The 16,713-nt window shown below is 38.0% G+C and overlaps 2 protein-coding genes across 2 annotated transcripts; both read left to right on the top strand.

Annotated features, from left to right (window-relative positions):
* The first annotated feature begins 2,702 nt into the window (after positions 1-2,702).
* On the top strand, positions 2,703-3,515 carry LOC137943225 (copper transport protein CCH). The gene is made up of 3 exons (XM_068788915.1): positions 2,703-2,768; positions 2,846-2,921; positions 3,096-3,515. Exons 1-3 carry the CDS (start codon positions 2,763-2,765, stop codon positions 3,221-3,223), a joined length of 210 nt encoding a protein of 69 aa, XP_068645016.1. The 5' UTR covers positions 2,703-2,762; the 3' UTR covers positions 3,224-3,515.
* A 5,477-nt stretch (positions 3,516-8,992) lies between these two features.
* On the top strand, positions 8,993-14,005 carry LOC137934097 (chaperonin CPN60-1, mitochondrial). Its single transcript, XM_068778328.1, has 17 exons — positions 8,993-9,210; positions 9,439-9,463; positions 9,604-9,735; positions 10,393-10,558; positions 10,696-10,871; positions 11,007-11,102; positions 11,323-11,427; positions 11,598-11,684; positions 11,785-11,874; positions 11,958-12,038; positions 12,130-12,198; positions 12,341-12,418; positions 12,687-12,782; positions 12,882-13,085; positions 13,174-13,279; positions 13,379-13,457; positions 13,544-14,005. The coding sequence occupies exons 1-17, from the start codon at positions 9,173-9,175 to the stop codon at positions 13,644-13,646; spliced, it is 1,731 nt and encodes a 576-aa protein (XP_068634429.1). The 5' UTR covers positions 8,993-9,172; the 3' UTR covers positions 13,647-14,005.
* Positions 14,006-16,713: the final 2,708 nt, after the last annotated feature.

The raw sequence follows: 16,713 nt of genomic DNA, 5'->3' as shown, positions 1-16,713 counted from the left end.
AACTGATCCTTCCTCAGTAATAGGAGAGGTACTACCATTGGTAGTAGAAATAACGGATTGAGGAGAAGTTAGGACAAATTTTAACTGACTGGAATCCATCATCATGTGATCAGATGCACCTGTATCAATAATCCAAGTTCAATTATTAGAATATGTAGAGACTACTGATGTTTTACCGGCAATACCTGGATGGGCAAAATTTGTTGTAGGCAGCAGTTGATATTATGCCGTGGATGTCATCATATCTTTCCCTAAAATTTTTTTACAAGGTTTTTTTGATAAGTCCCACCACTTTGGATAACCAATAATCTCGTAAAAACACTGTTGCGAATGGCCTTTCTCCCCACAGTGAATGCATACCCAGTTGTTATCTGTTCCAAAGATTGGACGATAACTCCCCATTGTCTATATCTGGGTTGACCAAGATTGTTTTTTTGGTCTGATCTAGAAAATCGGTTTGATCCGCTGGATTGACTCGGTATTGGGTCCGGTCCGATTCTATAGGTTCGGTTCGGTCTGGTCTAGGTTCACTAGGTTGACCCGCCAATCTCAATTGGTTCAATCCGGTTTGGTCGGCAGAAGATAAAGGAACATTAGTTTTTAAGTTAAGGAAAAAAAAACTATCACCTCTTCTCCTTCGGCGACAACGATGGTGCGTCGGCTTACTTTGGCGACAGCGGTGATTGGTGGCTTAGGAGGCGGTTCGTAGGCTTTCTGGAGTCCGAGTCCCACTGAAGTTTGGGCCGTTGTTTGGTGTTGCGGCGACGAACGAAAGGAATACGACAACGAATGAAAGCTCTACGACGATGACAACGTCTTCAGTTTTGTGGTATGGTCGTCAACGACAATGCGACTGATGGTACGGTTGTCGTTGACGGGACAGAGCTGCAGAAACCGTCAGGCCACAGCAGAAAAAAACAGAGTTTTCCTGTTTTTTTTTTCAGTGACTTCCTTCGATGATGGGAATGACTACGGGAGGAGATCTTTGGCGATCGGAAGGAGAAGATAATTCTCCCGCTCTGATACCATGTTAGATAGAGGTTTCAAATAATTTTTCAATGTATTCTTCTCTCAAACGGAAGCTTTTTATAATACAATTACAACCTAATTTAGGTCCAAATTAGATCCTAGAATCAGGAACAAATCAAGGAAATAAATCGTTTCCTAAAATTATGGTAACAAATTACATCCTATAATTTATAGCTCATTTCACACATCTCTATCATGCCCTTACAAGATGGAGCTCCGAGAAGAGAGTCTGATCTTGGTCTTCAAGAAGAGGAAGCATGTTTGTGGAAACAATTTGGTGAGAGTATCTGCTAACTGATCAACAGAGGAGACACGAGTAACTCGAAGAGCACCACTCTAAACTTGTTCTCAATGAAGTGGGAATCCAAAACGACATGTTTCATGCGTGAGTGAAAGATTGGACTAGAACACAGATTTATAGACTGATATTGTCACAATAAAGTAGCGATTGTCGTAGAAGAAGAACACTAAGTTTAGCGAGCAGAGAGCAAATCCAACGGATCTCAACTACAGTGGTTACAACAGATCGATATTTTGTCTCAGAAGAGTATCAAACCACAATCCATGGCTTCTTAGAACTCCACGAGATAGGATTGCAACCTAAGTAAACAATATGGGCACAAGTGGAAGTGAAATCATCTTTGTTTATTGCCTAATTAGTATTAGAGAACGCATGAAGAGACAAAGAAGATTGTCAATGTATTACGAGATCCAAAGTCCTACAGAGATAGTGCAACAATCGTTTGATAGCATCCCAATGAGTAGTAGTGGGACAATGCATAAACTAGGATAACTTATTCACTACATAAGCAATGTCAAGGCGAGTAAAAAATAAGTATTGTAGACTACCAACAATAGTCCGATATTCGGATGCATCAGAGAGTGTCATGCAAGTGAAGTGTGACTGTAGATAACATGGAAAAGGGGTGTGGGTATTTATATTTCCCGATGTTTTACATTCATTAATTCAGGTATTTATAAGTTATAAAGAGATAAAATTTTACATGATAAGTATAATCACTAAAAGGAGTTTGTTATGTTTTAGAGTTACAATTTGAGATAATCTCAAATTTTATTGGTTCTTATCTTTATCTCTATCAAAAAGTACTTTCACTAACATTGCCATGAATAATGGACTTCAACATTGACAAGCCTGGTAGAATGAACTTGTCAATAAGCTCCAACTAGCTTCTGGACGATATGGCCAACACCCCCTCGCCAGAAGACACATCAGGCTGTAGATTCTGGTGTTTCCAAGGGTTCGTAGCATTTGTGGCTGTGTTTGAGAAGGGGCTTTGGAAGAAGCAACTTCACCGACAAGCAATCGACACCTCTTATGTTCGAAAGCGATAATAGATAAGATAGACCATTCTTTCGGTATCAGATGGAACGTGACTACACTTTTCCAGTTTTCCTTTTGCTTTCCACTAGGTTAGTGGATGGCGATGACAAAACGCTAAAAGCGGTCACTGGGGTTGCCTTTCTCTGGCCTGGTTAATTAAACTGGAGCCCTTTTTCCTCTGTGCCTTTGTGCGATCCATTTTCAAACCTCGGGACTTTCTCAGAAACAAGAAACCGAGTTGTTTTATACTTTAGACAAAGTATATTGCCCTCTAGACAAGTAAAGGATCCGATGCACCTTATTTAAACACAACCCAGAACCCCCAGTCGGTATTTTCTGAACGCTACATCGAATCGAATTCCTCCTTTGACACTCGACAGATCAAGTGATTATGGCTGTAAGTGATCAATGTTTCATTCACCACAGCAAATATATGTAGCCTTTAATGATAGTTCTCTTGCATTTGAGTTGCAGGTGGTAGAGGTGAAGGTAGGAATGCATTGTGAGAGGTGCATAAAGGCAATCAAGAAGGCTATCAAGAAGATTGAAGGTATTCATCTTGCGCTTTGGTTTCTTCCTCTGCTTTCATGAACATCTTAGTTCTTGGGTTTAGCTCCGCTGACAAACCCACGCTTCAAAATTGGAAGATGACAGAACACTCGTTAGTTCGTGTAAAACTTTGCTACCATTTTTGCGTTTAAAACTTGGGTTGTGTCCTTTGCAGACCTTGAGAGCTACAAGTTCGACATAGCTCTGAACAAAATCACAGTGACGGGAAACGTCACAGATGAGGAAGTCTTCAGAGTTCTTCAAAAAATAGGGAAGCACCCGACGTACTGGACTGAAGAATGAGATGTTGTGCGGGAAAGTATGATCAGCAGACGTTGGCCAATGAAAAGGTTCCAATATCCCAGGGAGTTCTTAGACCAACTCAATCGGCGAGGCTATCATTCCTTGCTCTTTTGATCAGAGAGAAAGACGACTTAACAGTTTGGGAGAGATGGTGGAAACTCTTCCTTGCTACTATGATTTTGTGTTTTAAGAATGATTATTTTGTAAACACAGTAGTTTCTGCTGTTCATCTTTTTACTATTAAAAGGTAACTTGCACTATGGAGAAAGACTAAATCTGTCTCCTCCACAAGATTAGCTTGATATGGCTTGTGCACTGCTGTTGCTGATGGGCGCCGTATTTCCACCACCAACCTCATTTGGCACGCAGGTTTCCTATTCGTCTTCTTTAAATTTCCCAAAATCTAGAAAAATGTGAAAGGAATGAAAGAATTTAGAGCTATTAATCATGCTAGAGAGCTTCAAGTTCATAAAGTCTCATCGGTGGCTGTACGCTACCTATGTTGAGATTGAGGATTGTGAAACGCTACTCTTGCGCCTTTCTTCTTATAACAAGATCAATCTTGTTTTGGGTTCTAGTTAGACTGATCAACTGTGCTAATTTTCTCACTTGCGGGAGAGAAAAACTCAACAGACTATAGATTCTTATTCATAACAACTAGCTAGAGGCAATGATCATCAACCAATAACAAGTTGGGTATTCTTTCATATACAACCCAGTAATAAATGTTTAACTCATGAATCTTATTAAATGTTGAAAGATGTAACCCGAGAATAGTGGCAATGATGTAACTTAAATGTTGAAAGATGTAACCCCAGAATAGTGGCAATGATGTAACTTATCTTTATTTCTTGTCATTTCTTCACTTCTTAGGGTAAAGGGTATTGATATAATTTGTTAGATATTCAATATTATAAATATATGTTGATAGGGAGGATTAGGCATGTCACTTAACCCTAATTCTGCTTCCCTCCTCTCACTCTCTCTCTTGGCCGACCTCTCTCCTCCTTCCTCTCTCACTCGATCATCTCCTCTTTCTCTCTTCTTTCTCTCTGCTTTCTCTCTTCCTCTTGTAACTCTCTTCACCCTAAACTAGCTCGGTTATTACTCACTACATGGGATTTTAAACCTAACATGGTATTAGAGCATTAGGTTTAGGATCCCGAAGTTATGATGCTCATGATTAGGGTCTTTTAATCTTCTCAGTGGAATAGAGGTGTTGATCAAATGATCAATCTTGAGTTCTTTTTTGCTCAATGAAAGATAAGTACTTCTTTTTACAATTTCGTTTTTAAAAATGGTTGTTGGTGCATGACCCAGAAACTTTGAGTTCTTTAGCATTCTTTGCTCAGAAAAAAAGTTTGAAATTATTGTTCTGTATATGATAGTTTCCACTTAGAAGTTGGTTCTTCAATATGATCAAAGTTGGCATAAGACTGTTTATGACTATGGAATGATGGATATTATTGCTTGAAGTCATGCTTGGTTATTGATGATTTCATGAGATTATGATGTTATTCATGAGACTATGCATGCATGTTAAAAATTATCAAGGTTCATTGCTTTGATGATAAGTTGAAGAAGATTGCTTTTGTTTGAACTTGTGAGAGCCTTTTTAAATCCGAAGGTGTTGTTTTGTTGACAAAGAATAAGTTTTTTTTTCTCATTGGGTAGTATGCCACGTGAGATAGAGGCAGGATAGACATGCAAAAAAAAAAATCAAGAAAAAGGGGAACCAAAGGCTGGTGGTTGGCGCCAAGATCTTAGAAGGAAGATTTTCTTCTTGAAGAAATCTCCAGCCTATTTGAGATCCTCTTCTTTGGAATGTTTACTAATTGTCTTGCTTAACTCTCTCATTGCCTAAAATAATTAAGGCAAGTCAAGATTGAGATTTTGTTTTGGTGAAGTGGTGTCTAAGACACTGAAGGAAAGTTTCCTTTTTTATTTTTGGAAGTGGCTGATTTGGAGGAAGATTTCCCATGATTTGATTTATTGATCGAATATTCTTTCTTAAGTAAGAAAGACACATGAGTTACCTTTTTTTTCATCTCAACCACCAAGCGGTCTCCTTATTTAGTGTATGATTAGTTGATTAATTCTATAATTACATTTGGGTTGGCTCTTCCTTCTTTGCCAAGTTGGTTCTCATTTGGGTAGGTTGTCATAAGTTCAACTCGTTTGGTTTGGTTTGGTTCTCCCTCTCTTGAGTTGGTTCATATTTGAGTTGGTTTATTGATTTGGTTCAAGGTGCTTTACTTAGTTATATAAGACGTGAAGTAACGCATAGTTAAGGCTTGCTAAGTCTTATTTTTCCCCTCCTCTTCAAATTCAATTAGTGAGCCTTGGATACGTCACTCTTCTTATTGTTTAAGTGAAGTGTATCTCTAATTTGATTCTTGATGGCTGAAGATCACATAGGAAGTAAGAGTGATCTTCTCAAAAGTACCACTATACTTTTGAGAGGATTGTCTAATTACTTGAGCTAGTCACAATCGGTTAGGAGGTTTCTCATTGCACGAGACCTCTTAGGATATCTAACCAAGCCAACTCCATCTATTGATGAGGAGGACAATTCCTATATTAAGTGGTTGAAGAATTATACATTGGTGATTAGCTGGCTTATAAATAGCATGAAGGAGTATGTGGCCAATAATGTGGTTCACCTGGAGACAACCAAACAAATATGGGACACATATGTCAAATTTTACTCAAGTACAAAGAACCTAAATAAATTATATGATGTTGTTCACAACATGTTTAATACAAAGCGAAGAAAAAAACTACAAGAGTTCTTGGCATGTTTTCGAGGGCTGATTCAAGAGTGGAAAATTGCTCAACCCTACTCTATTGATATATCGGTTTAAGAAAAGCAGTGGGAAGCCTTAGTAGTTACTATTTGGTTAGTAAATATCAAACCATACCTTGAGGTGGCCAAAACTCAACTTCTCAACTCCTTGTTACTTCCAAAATTCAATGACACAAGTGCCAGATTACTTCAGATACCAGACCCTTCTTCCACCTCTTAGACTGAGGTGTTATCTGCTATGTATTCAAGAAATAGGTGTACACCTTTTACCACCCAAGGGTGCAGTAGAAATTATAGAGGAGGCAGAGTAAGAAGTGGTAGAACTAACTTTGGTCCTTTGAGGTCTGATGACTGAGAGTACACTCACTGTGGTAGACAAAACCATTTAGTGGATACCTGTTGGAAGCTTCGTGGCAAACTAGACTAGATTCACAATGAAAAAAATGAAGACAAATTTGAGTGACTAAAAATGCAAGAAGATTGTAATTGATGTTGATTATGAATTATTGCAAAGAATGAAGACTCTGAAGGTATCTTCTTTTGTATCTTCTACTACTGTTGCTGTCACCTCTGCTTCAGGTATAATTTCTATTACTTCCTCATCTTCATCTTGGATCATTGACTCAGGGGCATCTAAACATCTCATAGGTAATAAGAGTGTTACATGCCATGTCTCCATGTTTCCCAAACAAGTTTGTTACCATAGCCGACATATCGTAAACCAAAGATCTTGGGAAGGGATACTCATCTGTTAGACCATCACTTCCGCTTACTGATGTCTTATTTGTCTCCTTATATCCTTTAAATTTTCTTTTTTTTAACCAGTTAATAAAATGGTTTAATTTGTCCATCACATTCTCACCTTCTTCTTGTGTTTTTCAGGATCTAACAATGAAACAGGTGATTGGTGGAAGCCATGGACAGGGGACCCCTTATGATTGTAGCTTCTACTTCTCAAACATAGGCAATATTATGACACAATCGGTTCGAACATCCGTCAAAAACATCACTTCAACACTTATTTTATTTTTTGAAAATCTTGTATGCTTTAAACTGTGAAGTCTGTTAGTTGAGCAAACACAAGAGAACAACATATTCTCTTCGAGTTGAACTTAAAGGTGTTTCTCCTTTTTCATTAATTCACTCTAATGTCTGGGGACCATTGAGTGTTTCAAATATTTCACAAGTTAAGTATTTCATTACTTTTGTTGACGACTTCACTCTAGTCACATGGTTGTTTTTATTCAAAGATAGGTCTTAAATTTTTTTCCATATTTAAGTCCTTTCATGCCATGATGTACACTCTGTTTGGTAAAAATATACAAGTTTTTAGTTTTGATAATCCCATAGAGTTTATCTCTAGTGATTTTCAATCATTTTCAGTATCATGACATTATCCATCAGACATCATGTTCCTACACCCCTCTACAAAATGGCGTAGTTGAAAGGAAAAATAGACATCTCCTAGAGGTAGCCCATGGCCTGCTCTACTTAATGCATGTGCCCTATTTTTACTGGCCCCGCTCTATTCTTACCGCCTACTTTTTTATTAATCAACTGAACCCTCTTCAGTGCTTAATCATAAATTCATATATTCATTGCTAAATCTAGATGAAGACCCCTTCTCCCTTTCCTTGATGGTCTTTGGTTGCACATATTTTGTTCATGTCACAACCCCCTAGAAGAGTAAGTTTGACCCTAAGTCTTTTAAGCGTATTTTCATGAATTACTCTCATACCCAAAAAAGGTTATGTCTGCTATAATCCTTCTATTTGGAAGCTACTTGTCTCTAGAGATGTTATTTTTTTTAGGTCATATCCTTTTATTCTTCAAAAGATGCTCATCCAAGTCTTTCATCGATTTCGGCAACTCCGAGACTTGTTGTGCCACTTGATGTTGATCTACTTTACCCCCTCAAGTAGCGGCCAATACCACACCTGTGGAGTTTACTGATCCCTCCAAGGTAAATCCATCTTCCCTTGTCGTATTTGGTCTATATTTTGATACTAGGCTCATAGCTCTACAAAAGGAACCTAAGACTTGCACTAGGCCCTCCACTTCTCATCCTAAATCAAATTTTGTTTCTCGCCATCTTTTTTCTTCTTCTTCTTGTCAACTTGCACTTATCTCTTCTAAATTTGTTCCACAATCATATCAAGAAGCTTTGAGACATCTAAGATGAAAGACAACAATGGAAGAGGAAATGAACGTTTTATATGAGAATCAGATATGGACCTTGGTTTCACTTTCTTCCAAGAAGAAACCCATGAGCTGTAAATGGGTATTTACCATTAAACACAATCCCGATGGTTTTGTGGCCCATCTAATAGTAAAGGGATACACTCAATACTATGAGGTTGATTATGAGAAAACATTCTCTTAGTGGCCAAGTTAAATTTGGTACGAATCTTATTATCACTTGCTACAAATTCTTCATGGTAGTTTAAACATTTGGTTGCAATTATTTAAGATGGATGGCCTATGCATATCTAGATTCAAACAGTAGCTTGATTGGTTTCTTCGTGAAAGTTTTCTCTCTCTTATCTTGTAAGAGGGCTGACAAGTGTTTAGATGGCCAATCCTTGATGTTGAATTGTCGTTCAACCCTTTCAACATGGGGCATTCAGACGATTCTTGGGCACTTGAATGATTGTTCTATCAATTTTTTGTTTAGCAGCTTTTGTTGTGATCCAAGCTTACTTAATCTACATAATTAGTTGATTAAGTATCTATCTTAATTAAATTAATTTAATAAGAATCTTGACTCCTTCATCACCATGTTATTATCTGCGACAAACGTTGCTGGACTGGGAATGGTTCTTGCTTCACTTCTGTGCCCTGTACTGTGTAGGCCACAAACGACCATTCAACCCCTGTACTGTGTAGGCCACAAACGACCATTCAACCCATTTTCATTGCTAAAACCCTGAACCCTATTAGACGCTTCTAGACCCTGAACCCTCTCTCTCTTTGTTTTTTCTTTCTCCAGAACCACCTCTGCTGTCTCTGCGCCACTTTCCTATTTACACCTCTCCTGTTCCATCGCTTCCGCCGGTTTCGAACCAAAGCTCCACTCTCTAACTTCTAATTCCTGCCTTTCTGTAAAGTGTCTTCCCCATTTGCAGGAACATAGTCTTTGCATCATGTATCGTGCTACGGCAAGCCTTGCATCAAAAGCCAAGTAAGATTGTGGAAAGACTCCTACTTCGGTCATAATTCTAAGATTGGTCTTAACTTTTCTCATTCTTTCTACTACGTTTTTTTTTCTAATGTGATTGGGCTTTTGTTTTATTGGTCTCCAATCTGCGAGCTGCATTTTTCTCGTTTTCTCTTCGTTTGATATTTCTGTTATTGGAGTTTTTCTCAACGTTCTGCTTTTCTCACTTTTTATTGATTTTGTATTCTTCAGGAGCGTAAGGCATGGCACCCAACAGGTTTCTTTCTCCATCTCGCACTTTCTCATAGTTGCATTTATCTGCCCCTTCTTTATTTTTTATTTTTTATTTTTTATTTTTTATTTTGTCTTTCTTCGGAGTTTCAGACCCAACTGATTTTTCCTTACGTCGGTTCTTAGATGGGAAATCGTTTAAATTGGAGAAGGAATTATGCAGCTAAAGAAATTAAATTTGGCCTGGAAGCGCGGGCACTGATGCTCAAAGGCGTTGAAGACCTCGCAGATGCTGTAAAAGTTACTATGGGACCGAAGGTACTAATAGTTTTCAACAGTGTTTCTCTTTTTGGGATGGTGTTGCAATAATTTGTGTTTTCCTATTTCAAGATATTGATGACATATGGAGTTTTATAGTTCTTTTATTCTTCGTGTTCGTTCTGGAATTTACTTTTATGTCACTTGAATTTGGTGCTCTTGATGATGTGCCCTTTGGCTAATTGCATCCATTTGATCCTGGTATAAATGTTGATGCTTTGCAAGGAGAGTAAGTGTATTAGGTTGTCTCTGTCAAATCTCAGTTTGTATCTCTCCATTTGATAAATTTGGTTCTCAGTAAGATAGTTAAGCCCTAAACCTTGATCCTGGTATAAATGTTGATGCTTTGCAAGGAGAGTAAGTGTTTTAGGTTTTCTGTCAAATCTCAGTTTGTATCTCTCCATTTGATAAATTTGGTTCTCAGTAAGATAGTTAAGCCATAACCCAAGATTTTCTGAAATAGCAGTATTAGGTTTTACTCTGTCAAATCTCAGTTGTATCTCTTCATTTGATAAATTTGGTTCTCAGTAAGAGAATTTACCCTGTTTGTCTTTTTTTAATTTTCTTGTTTTACGTCTGTGATCCGCAGCTCACATTTTCATGTGGTTTCTGATTTGTATTGGTTATATTCTGATGGTTGGACTTATTGGTATGAAGGGTCGTAATGTGGTCATAGAAACAGGTTTAAGTTTTGGAGGACCCAAAGTGACTAAAGATGGTGTCACAGTAGCAAAGAGTATTGAATTCAAGGATAAAGTTAAGAATGTGGGAGCAAGCCTTGTGAAGCAGGTTGCTAATGCAACCAATGATGTGGCAGGAGATGGTAAATGTTGATATGTTACAGAATTTACTAAAACAATTTTCTTAAGCCACAATTATGTGCGTGACAGAGGTTCAATTCGTCAAGTCACGTGAATCTTTTGCTGCAGAATTATGAACGTGATGTTGATTTTTTCTCAGGTACCACGTGTGCAACAGTTCTTACTCGTGCTATATTTACTGAAGGCTGCAAGTCTGTTGCCGCGGGGATGAATGCGGTGGATTTGAGGCGTGGAATCACAATGGCTGTTGATGCGGTAGTGACTAACTTGAAAAGCAGAGCTCGGATGATTAGCTCATCTGAAGAGATCGCACAGGTTTATATCATTTAAACTTTGTTCTTTCTTCTTGGTACTTATTGATGCTTCTGTGTGGTTCTCAATATTGTGGTCTTTGCTTTTGAATCAAATTGTAGGATTTAAATAGATTCTCATTGACTGGCTTTGGAACAGGTTGGTACAATATCTGCAAATGGGGAAAGAGAGATTGGTGAGCTGATAGCAAAAGCCATGGAGAAAGTTGGCAAAGAGGGAGTCATCACTATTGCTGTGAGTAGCATTGTAGTCTTTTACTTGACATTCTCTATTGACATATAATCCTAGTACTTGTTATTTTTACACCTGCGATTGATATGCGTCGTTGATAATTGTTTTTATTTTTTAAGAGAAAGGGTGCATTGTATGCTTTGTTGAATTTTAGCCTTTGAGGTTTGGTTTTTTAACAAGTACATATGAAGATTTGATAAAAAAAATTCCTGAAACTTTTCAGGATGGGAAAACTCTTGACAATGAACTGGAAATTGTGGAGGGAATGAAACTGGATAGGGGGTATATCTCTCCCTATTTTATCACCAATCAGAAAAACCAAAAATGTGTAAGTTTTTTCTTTAAATTTTTATGGAAAACATGTTTGTCTTCGGATTAGTTTTCTCTTTGTCAATACTCTTGCTTTATGTGCTCAAGTTATTTTATGAATTCATGGGTTTTTGATTTGTCTTTAATTCTTATGAATTTTATGGGCGAACTGAATAATTGCTTTTGCAGGAATTGGATGGCCCACTAATTCTCATCCATGAGAAGAAAATTTCAAGTCTCCATGCAGTGGTAAAGGTGTTGGAGTTGGCTTTGAAGGTAATTATTTCTCTCAAATTTCATTGTATCATGTCAGCATTTTTTTGAGGCTGCTGTTTTCATAAATTTGAGCCAACAAACTCTTTTTCTGTGTTCACAGAAGCAAAGGCCTTTGTTAATTGTTGCAGAAGACATTGAAAGTGAAGCACTGGCCACTCTCATTGTGAATAAGCTTCGTGCAGGAATTAAGGTACTTCCCAGTTATGGACTTCATCTGTTTCTCAATCATTGGTCTTGTGATACTCCCAGATTTAATAGATTGTGTCATTGTAGGTATGTGCCATTAAAGCCCCAGGTTTTGGAGAAAACAGGAAAGCTAGTCTACAGGATCTTGCTATACTCACAGGTTGTGAGGTATGTCTTCTTCTTTTTTCTCTTTCCTTTTTCAGGCTTGCTGCTAACGTATCAAAATTTAATTGACTTTATATTGTTACTTTTATTCCAGCCTATAACTGAAGAGCTTGGCATGAACCTTGAGAAAGTGGAAGAAAAAATGCTGGGTGCATGCAAGAAAGTATGGACCATTCAATTTCATGAGTATTTCTTACTCGTTTACTTAAGTACCTGACAATGCCAGCTAGAAATATTTGTAGCAGACGCCGTCAATATGAGAATAAACGATGTAACTTTCTGATGGGCAATTAAATTGCTTACAGGTCACTGTATCTAAAGATGACACTATAATTCTTGATGGAGCTGGTGAGAAAAAAGCCATTGAAGAAAGGTGTGAGCAGGTATTTGTCTTGATCATCTCTCATTTTACTTGCTCGTCTTTTTATATGTTATATTTAATAGTTAAAATGGCATCTATGTATGGCTCTTACATAGTTAACTTTTTCTTGAGAATGCTTATATAATTAAAATGTAGTCTATAAAATGTTGTTTTTCATGTGGTGTAAAATTATAATGCATGTCTAGATTCACCCTGCATATTTGTGAAAATGTGGGTATCATTTTGGTGTTATCGCCTTTTAACTTTTGGTGTGTTTACAATTTTTGCAGCTGAGATCAGCTATAGAGAATAGCTCGTCAGACTATGACAAGGAGAAGCTGCAAGAAAGATTAGCAAAGCTTTTAGGGGGTGTTGCTGTGCTCAAGGTCTGATATATCTTCATGCCATATGTTTCTTAGAAGTGGTTTGTTATATACTAGAAAAGTTATTCAATTTTTTTCATTCTTTGTGATGGATTCATGCAGATTGGAGGTGCAAGTGAAGTAGAAGTAGGGGAGAAAAAAGATAGGGTTACTGATGCACTTAATGCGACAAAGGCGGCCGTTGAGGAGGGTATTGTTCCTGGAGGTGGTGTAGCTCTTCTCTATGCATCAAAAGAGCTAGATAAGCTGCAAACTGCCAACTTTGATCAGAAGATTGGTGTTCAAATTATCCAGAACGCTCTCAAGGTTTGGCATTATTATGTGAAGCGAAACTTTGGAAACTGCTCTGTTGTTTCTTACGCTCATACTGATGCATGGTTGTATTGAATGACAGACTCCTGTGCACACCATAGCTTCTAATGCCGGAGTGGAAGGTGCAGTAATTGTTGGCAAACTATTGGAGCAAGATAACTATGACTTTGGATATGATGCTGCTAAAGGTGATCCTTCAATCTGCAACAGAAAGATAACCTAATTGATCCAATGCGTTCGTGTTTCTTTTCGCTGACATTCTGTCTGCATTTGGTTTGCATTATCAGGTGAGTATGTAGACATGGTTAAAGCAGGCATCATCGACCCATTAAAGGTGATTAGAACCGCGCTGGTGGATGCAGCCAGGTATCTATTAACCTTACTAAAGCTGTGCAATGATCCATGAAGTACCATCTACTTGAGCTGATTGTAATGTTCTTGTTGTTTGGCAGTGTGTCGTCTCTGTTGACCACAACTGAGGCTGTGGTTGTTGAACTTCCCAAAGATGAAGATGCCCCTGCAATGGCTCCTGGCATGGGTGGAATGGATTATTGAAGACTTTCATCAACATTGCGTAGATCAACTTAGTCTAGATTTCACTCGACGAAGATAAAGGGTGAGTCTTAGGTTCCTCATCTAGTGTCAGTCCAGTCGGGCTGCACGGGGTTGAAATTTTGTTCTTACTGGAAGAATTGTTGAGATACTTGTAGTATTTCATGGCCCCAAATAGAAACTCTCTCTGCACTCCTAAGGCTTCCACAATAACTCCAGAGCACACACGCTTTGAAATCAATTTAGAGATTGGATTTGAAATTTTGAAAAGCATGCTGTGAAAGAGCTAATTATTTAAAGGTTCATATTTGTATATCTGCATTACAAAAACCCTAGTGTCAATGTGCCGTTACTTTCAAATACTCAGATTGAACTTGGTTGAGTCCACTAAACTTGTGCATTTTCACTTTCAAAACACTTATCAAAGACCATTGAAAAATCTATCTAATTTTTTTGAGCTTGTATTCTGAAATCTGGTCTTTTAAGGACCTTTTGATAAATGAGTGGAAGTGGGCATAGCATTTTGTTCTTCTTCGGCATTAGATATCGCAATAACATTTTGTTTTTTACTCATCTATGTAAACTGTTTCTTCCAACTGAAGTATAATACCCAAAAGTGAACTTTCTATCGTTAGTTGATCTAGTTCACTTTACATCAGTAAATCTTTCAATGTTGAAGTGACCATGAGTTTTATATAGAAGTCTCCTCCTCGGAGTTCCTTTTAGATACCTAAAGATCATCTCTCCAGAGTTTGTTAATGGGTAAGTTGTCGCAAAATATTTTGTTTTGAATGCCTTGCATATTTTCTTTTTGATTTCTTGCCCGTCAATACGATATCATCCACATAAACAACCAGTAATACACTTCATTTGAAAATATTTTTGGCAAAGACAAAATGATCTACTAAACACCATTTGAATCCGAATCACACAATACTGTTTTGCTAAATTTGTCAAAACTACCTTAATGTTGATAAACAAACACATTTTTATGCCATCACATATGATATTGGAACTTTTCATGTACAATATATGGATCATTTTTTATGCATGTGAAGACATATATATCACTTTCTCATTCGCCAGTCAGAATTTTTAATGATACATCAATCGAAGAAAATTTGGAGAATTGGGTAGCTACCATGGTTGACAATGAGATACCTTGAGTAATGTTGTTCAGACCTTTCAATTTGTTTGGGTCCCAGACCACATCACCTTATTTTCGATTTCAAAGATGGGGTGGGTCAAGAAACCTGGAAAGCGCGTTCCTCACCGTAGTCGCCGACAAAGGTTAAAGGGACCAACGCAGGCGAGAATCGTCATTGTCAATCCCAAAGTTAAGGCCCCTTCGTCTCCAAGAAACTTCCTCCCGACCATTTCAACCTTCCAAACGGTATTGTTTTCTTCTCCAAGTGTCTAACCTATAAAAGCACCTTCGTTTGTCATTCCTCCTCCTCCGCAATTACCATTTTGTTCTTTCATGGCGGCCTCAACTCGCTTCTACTCCCTCGCCATTCTTCTTTTCCTCCTCCTCCTCTTAGCTTCTCCACCTTCAATGGCCAGACTTCTAGAAGAAAACAACTCTCCTGCGTCGCCACCAAGTCTACTGGACGTCCACTCGCTGCATGCTCCTCCATGTAAACTAGTCTACCTCGACAAGAAAGCAGATAACTCCCACTCCCAGAACCTGCAAATGAAATATGGCTCAACGCTGTTCAATGTTCTTCCCAAGGGTTATGTTACGCCGTCTGGTCCGAGTCGGGAAACCAATGAGAATGACGATTAGTTCTTCCATCTCCAGACATCTATCTCTTCATGTAAAAACATTACTTACTCTCTTCGGTTATGTCACGATGTAGACTTCATCTTCATGATTTGTTCACTGTATCACCTCCGACTTGTAAACCTCTCGCTTAATAATGTTACAGTCTTCGTTATTTATTCTTTTGCATTGGATGCAGGCGAGGACACATTGGTTTTCTGTAATATCCAAGACGTTTCAGATGAATCAGTGAGAGGATATAAAAATATTATGGGAGAGACGTCCCGAAACGTTTCACACAATAGTTAAGATGCCCACCTTAGGGTTTTAAAATAATAATAATAAAATAAAATAAAAAACTGAATCGTTATACCCAACTTTGACTTGATCACTGTCCGCCTCGTTCACGTAAACCCGACTCATCCCCGAGCCGTCCTCGTAAACTTGACCCATTTCCGACCTATCCCAATCCCGTTTTATATTCTTGTCTCATCTACTTGTCACGTTAAGGTCGAGTTTGGGAAAAAAATGTCTTGGACCCGAAACCTGGTGGGGTCTTTCCCCACCCGGTCCCTAACGCGGGGGGTGAAACCAGAAACCTAAAACCCGACCTAATGCCAACCCCTAACCTACCCCCAATTCATGCTAAATGGAGGGGTTAGATTTGCTTGCCCATTTTTACATATGTACTAGCTTTGTCTCCACTAAGAAGTGGGTGAATGAGATCAAAGTGTGACTCATCTTTCTCTTAATTGGATGGAACCAGCCTCATTTGTTAGTGTATAGACTAGGGAATCTGAACTCATAAAATTCTTTTTCCTCGTCTTGTGGACCAAATGACCTAAAAACTGTTGTCACTTGCTTGTGTTGGAATTCTAATACCCAGTTGATCAAATCAAACTCATGACTTCAAATTCATTAGGGTTCAGAAGCGTCCAACAAGAAAAAATAAGACTAGAAGTTCGTTTTCCACTACAAACATTCCCAACATCATAAATCCAGTGTAGAAATCAAGAGAATATTTCATAGGGATTTGCAACCCTTTCATATATATATATATAAAATTGTTTTTTTCTAGAAAATTAAAGCACCGAGTTGACAAAAATACTTGCAAATATGATACGGTAAGTTATTTAAAATGAAAGTTGTCGAGTTAAGTCTGTTTGACTCAGTAATAGAGCTGATCCAGACAAAACACATCGATCATATAGATTTTGTTAAAGGGTTTGGGAGACAAGATTTAAACCCATGTAACCTGTACTGTCATGGGCGTTACAAACATACACAAGGTCACACTCACCAAAAACA

Source organism: Aristolochia californica, unplaced genomic scaffold (assembly GCF_029961685.1).
Source record: "Aristolochia californica isolate CCGP_79_NKW_82.1479 unplaced genomic scaffold, dmAriCali1.0.hap1 SCAF_10, whole genome shotgun sequence".
In the NCBI taxonomy this organism is placed as follows: Eukaryota; Viridiplantae; Streptophyta; class Magnoliopsida; order Piperales; family Aristolochiaceae; genus Aristolochia; species Aristolochia californica.
Note: the sequence above shows the minus strand (reverse complement) of the source record. Positions and strands in the feature narration are given on the sequence as shown.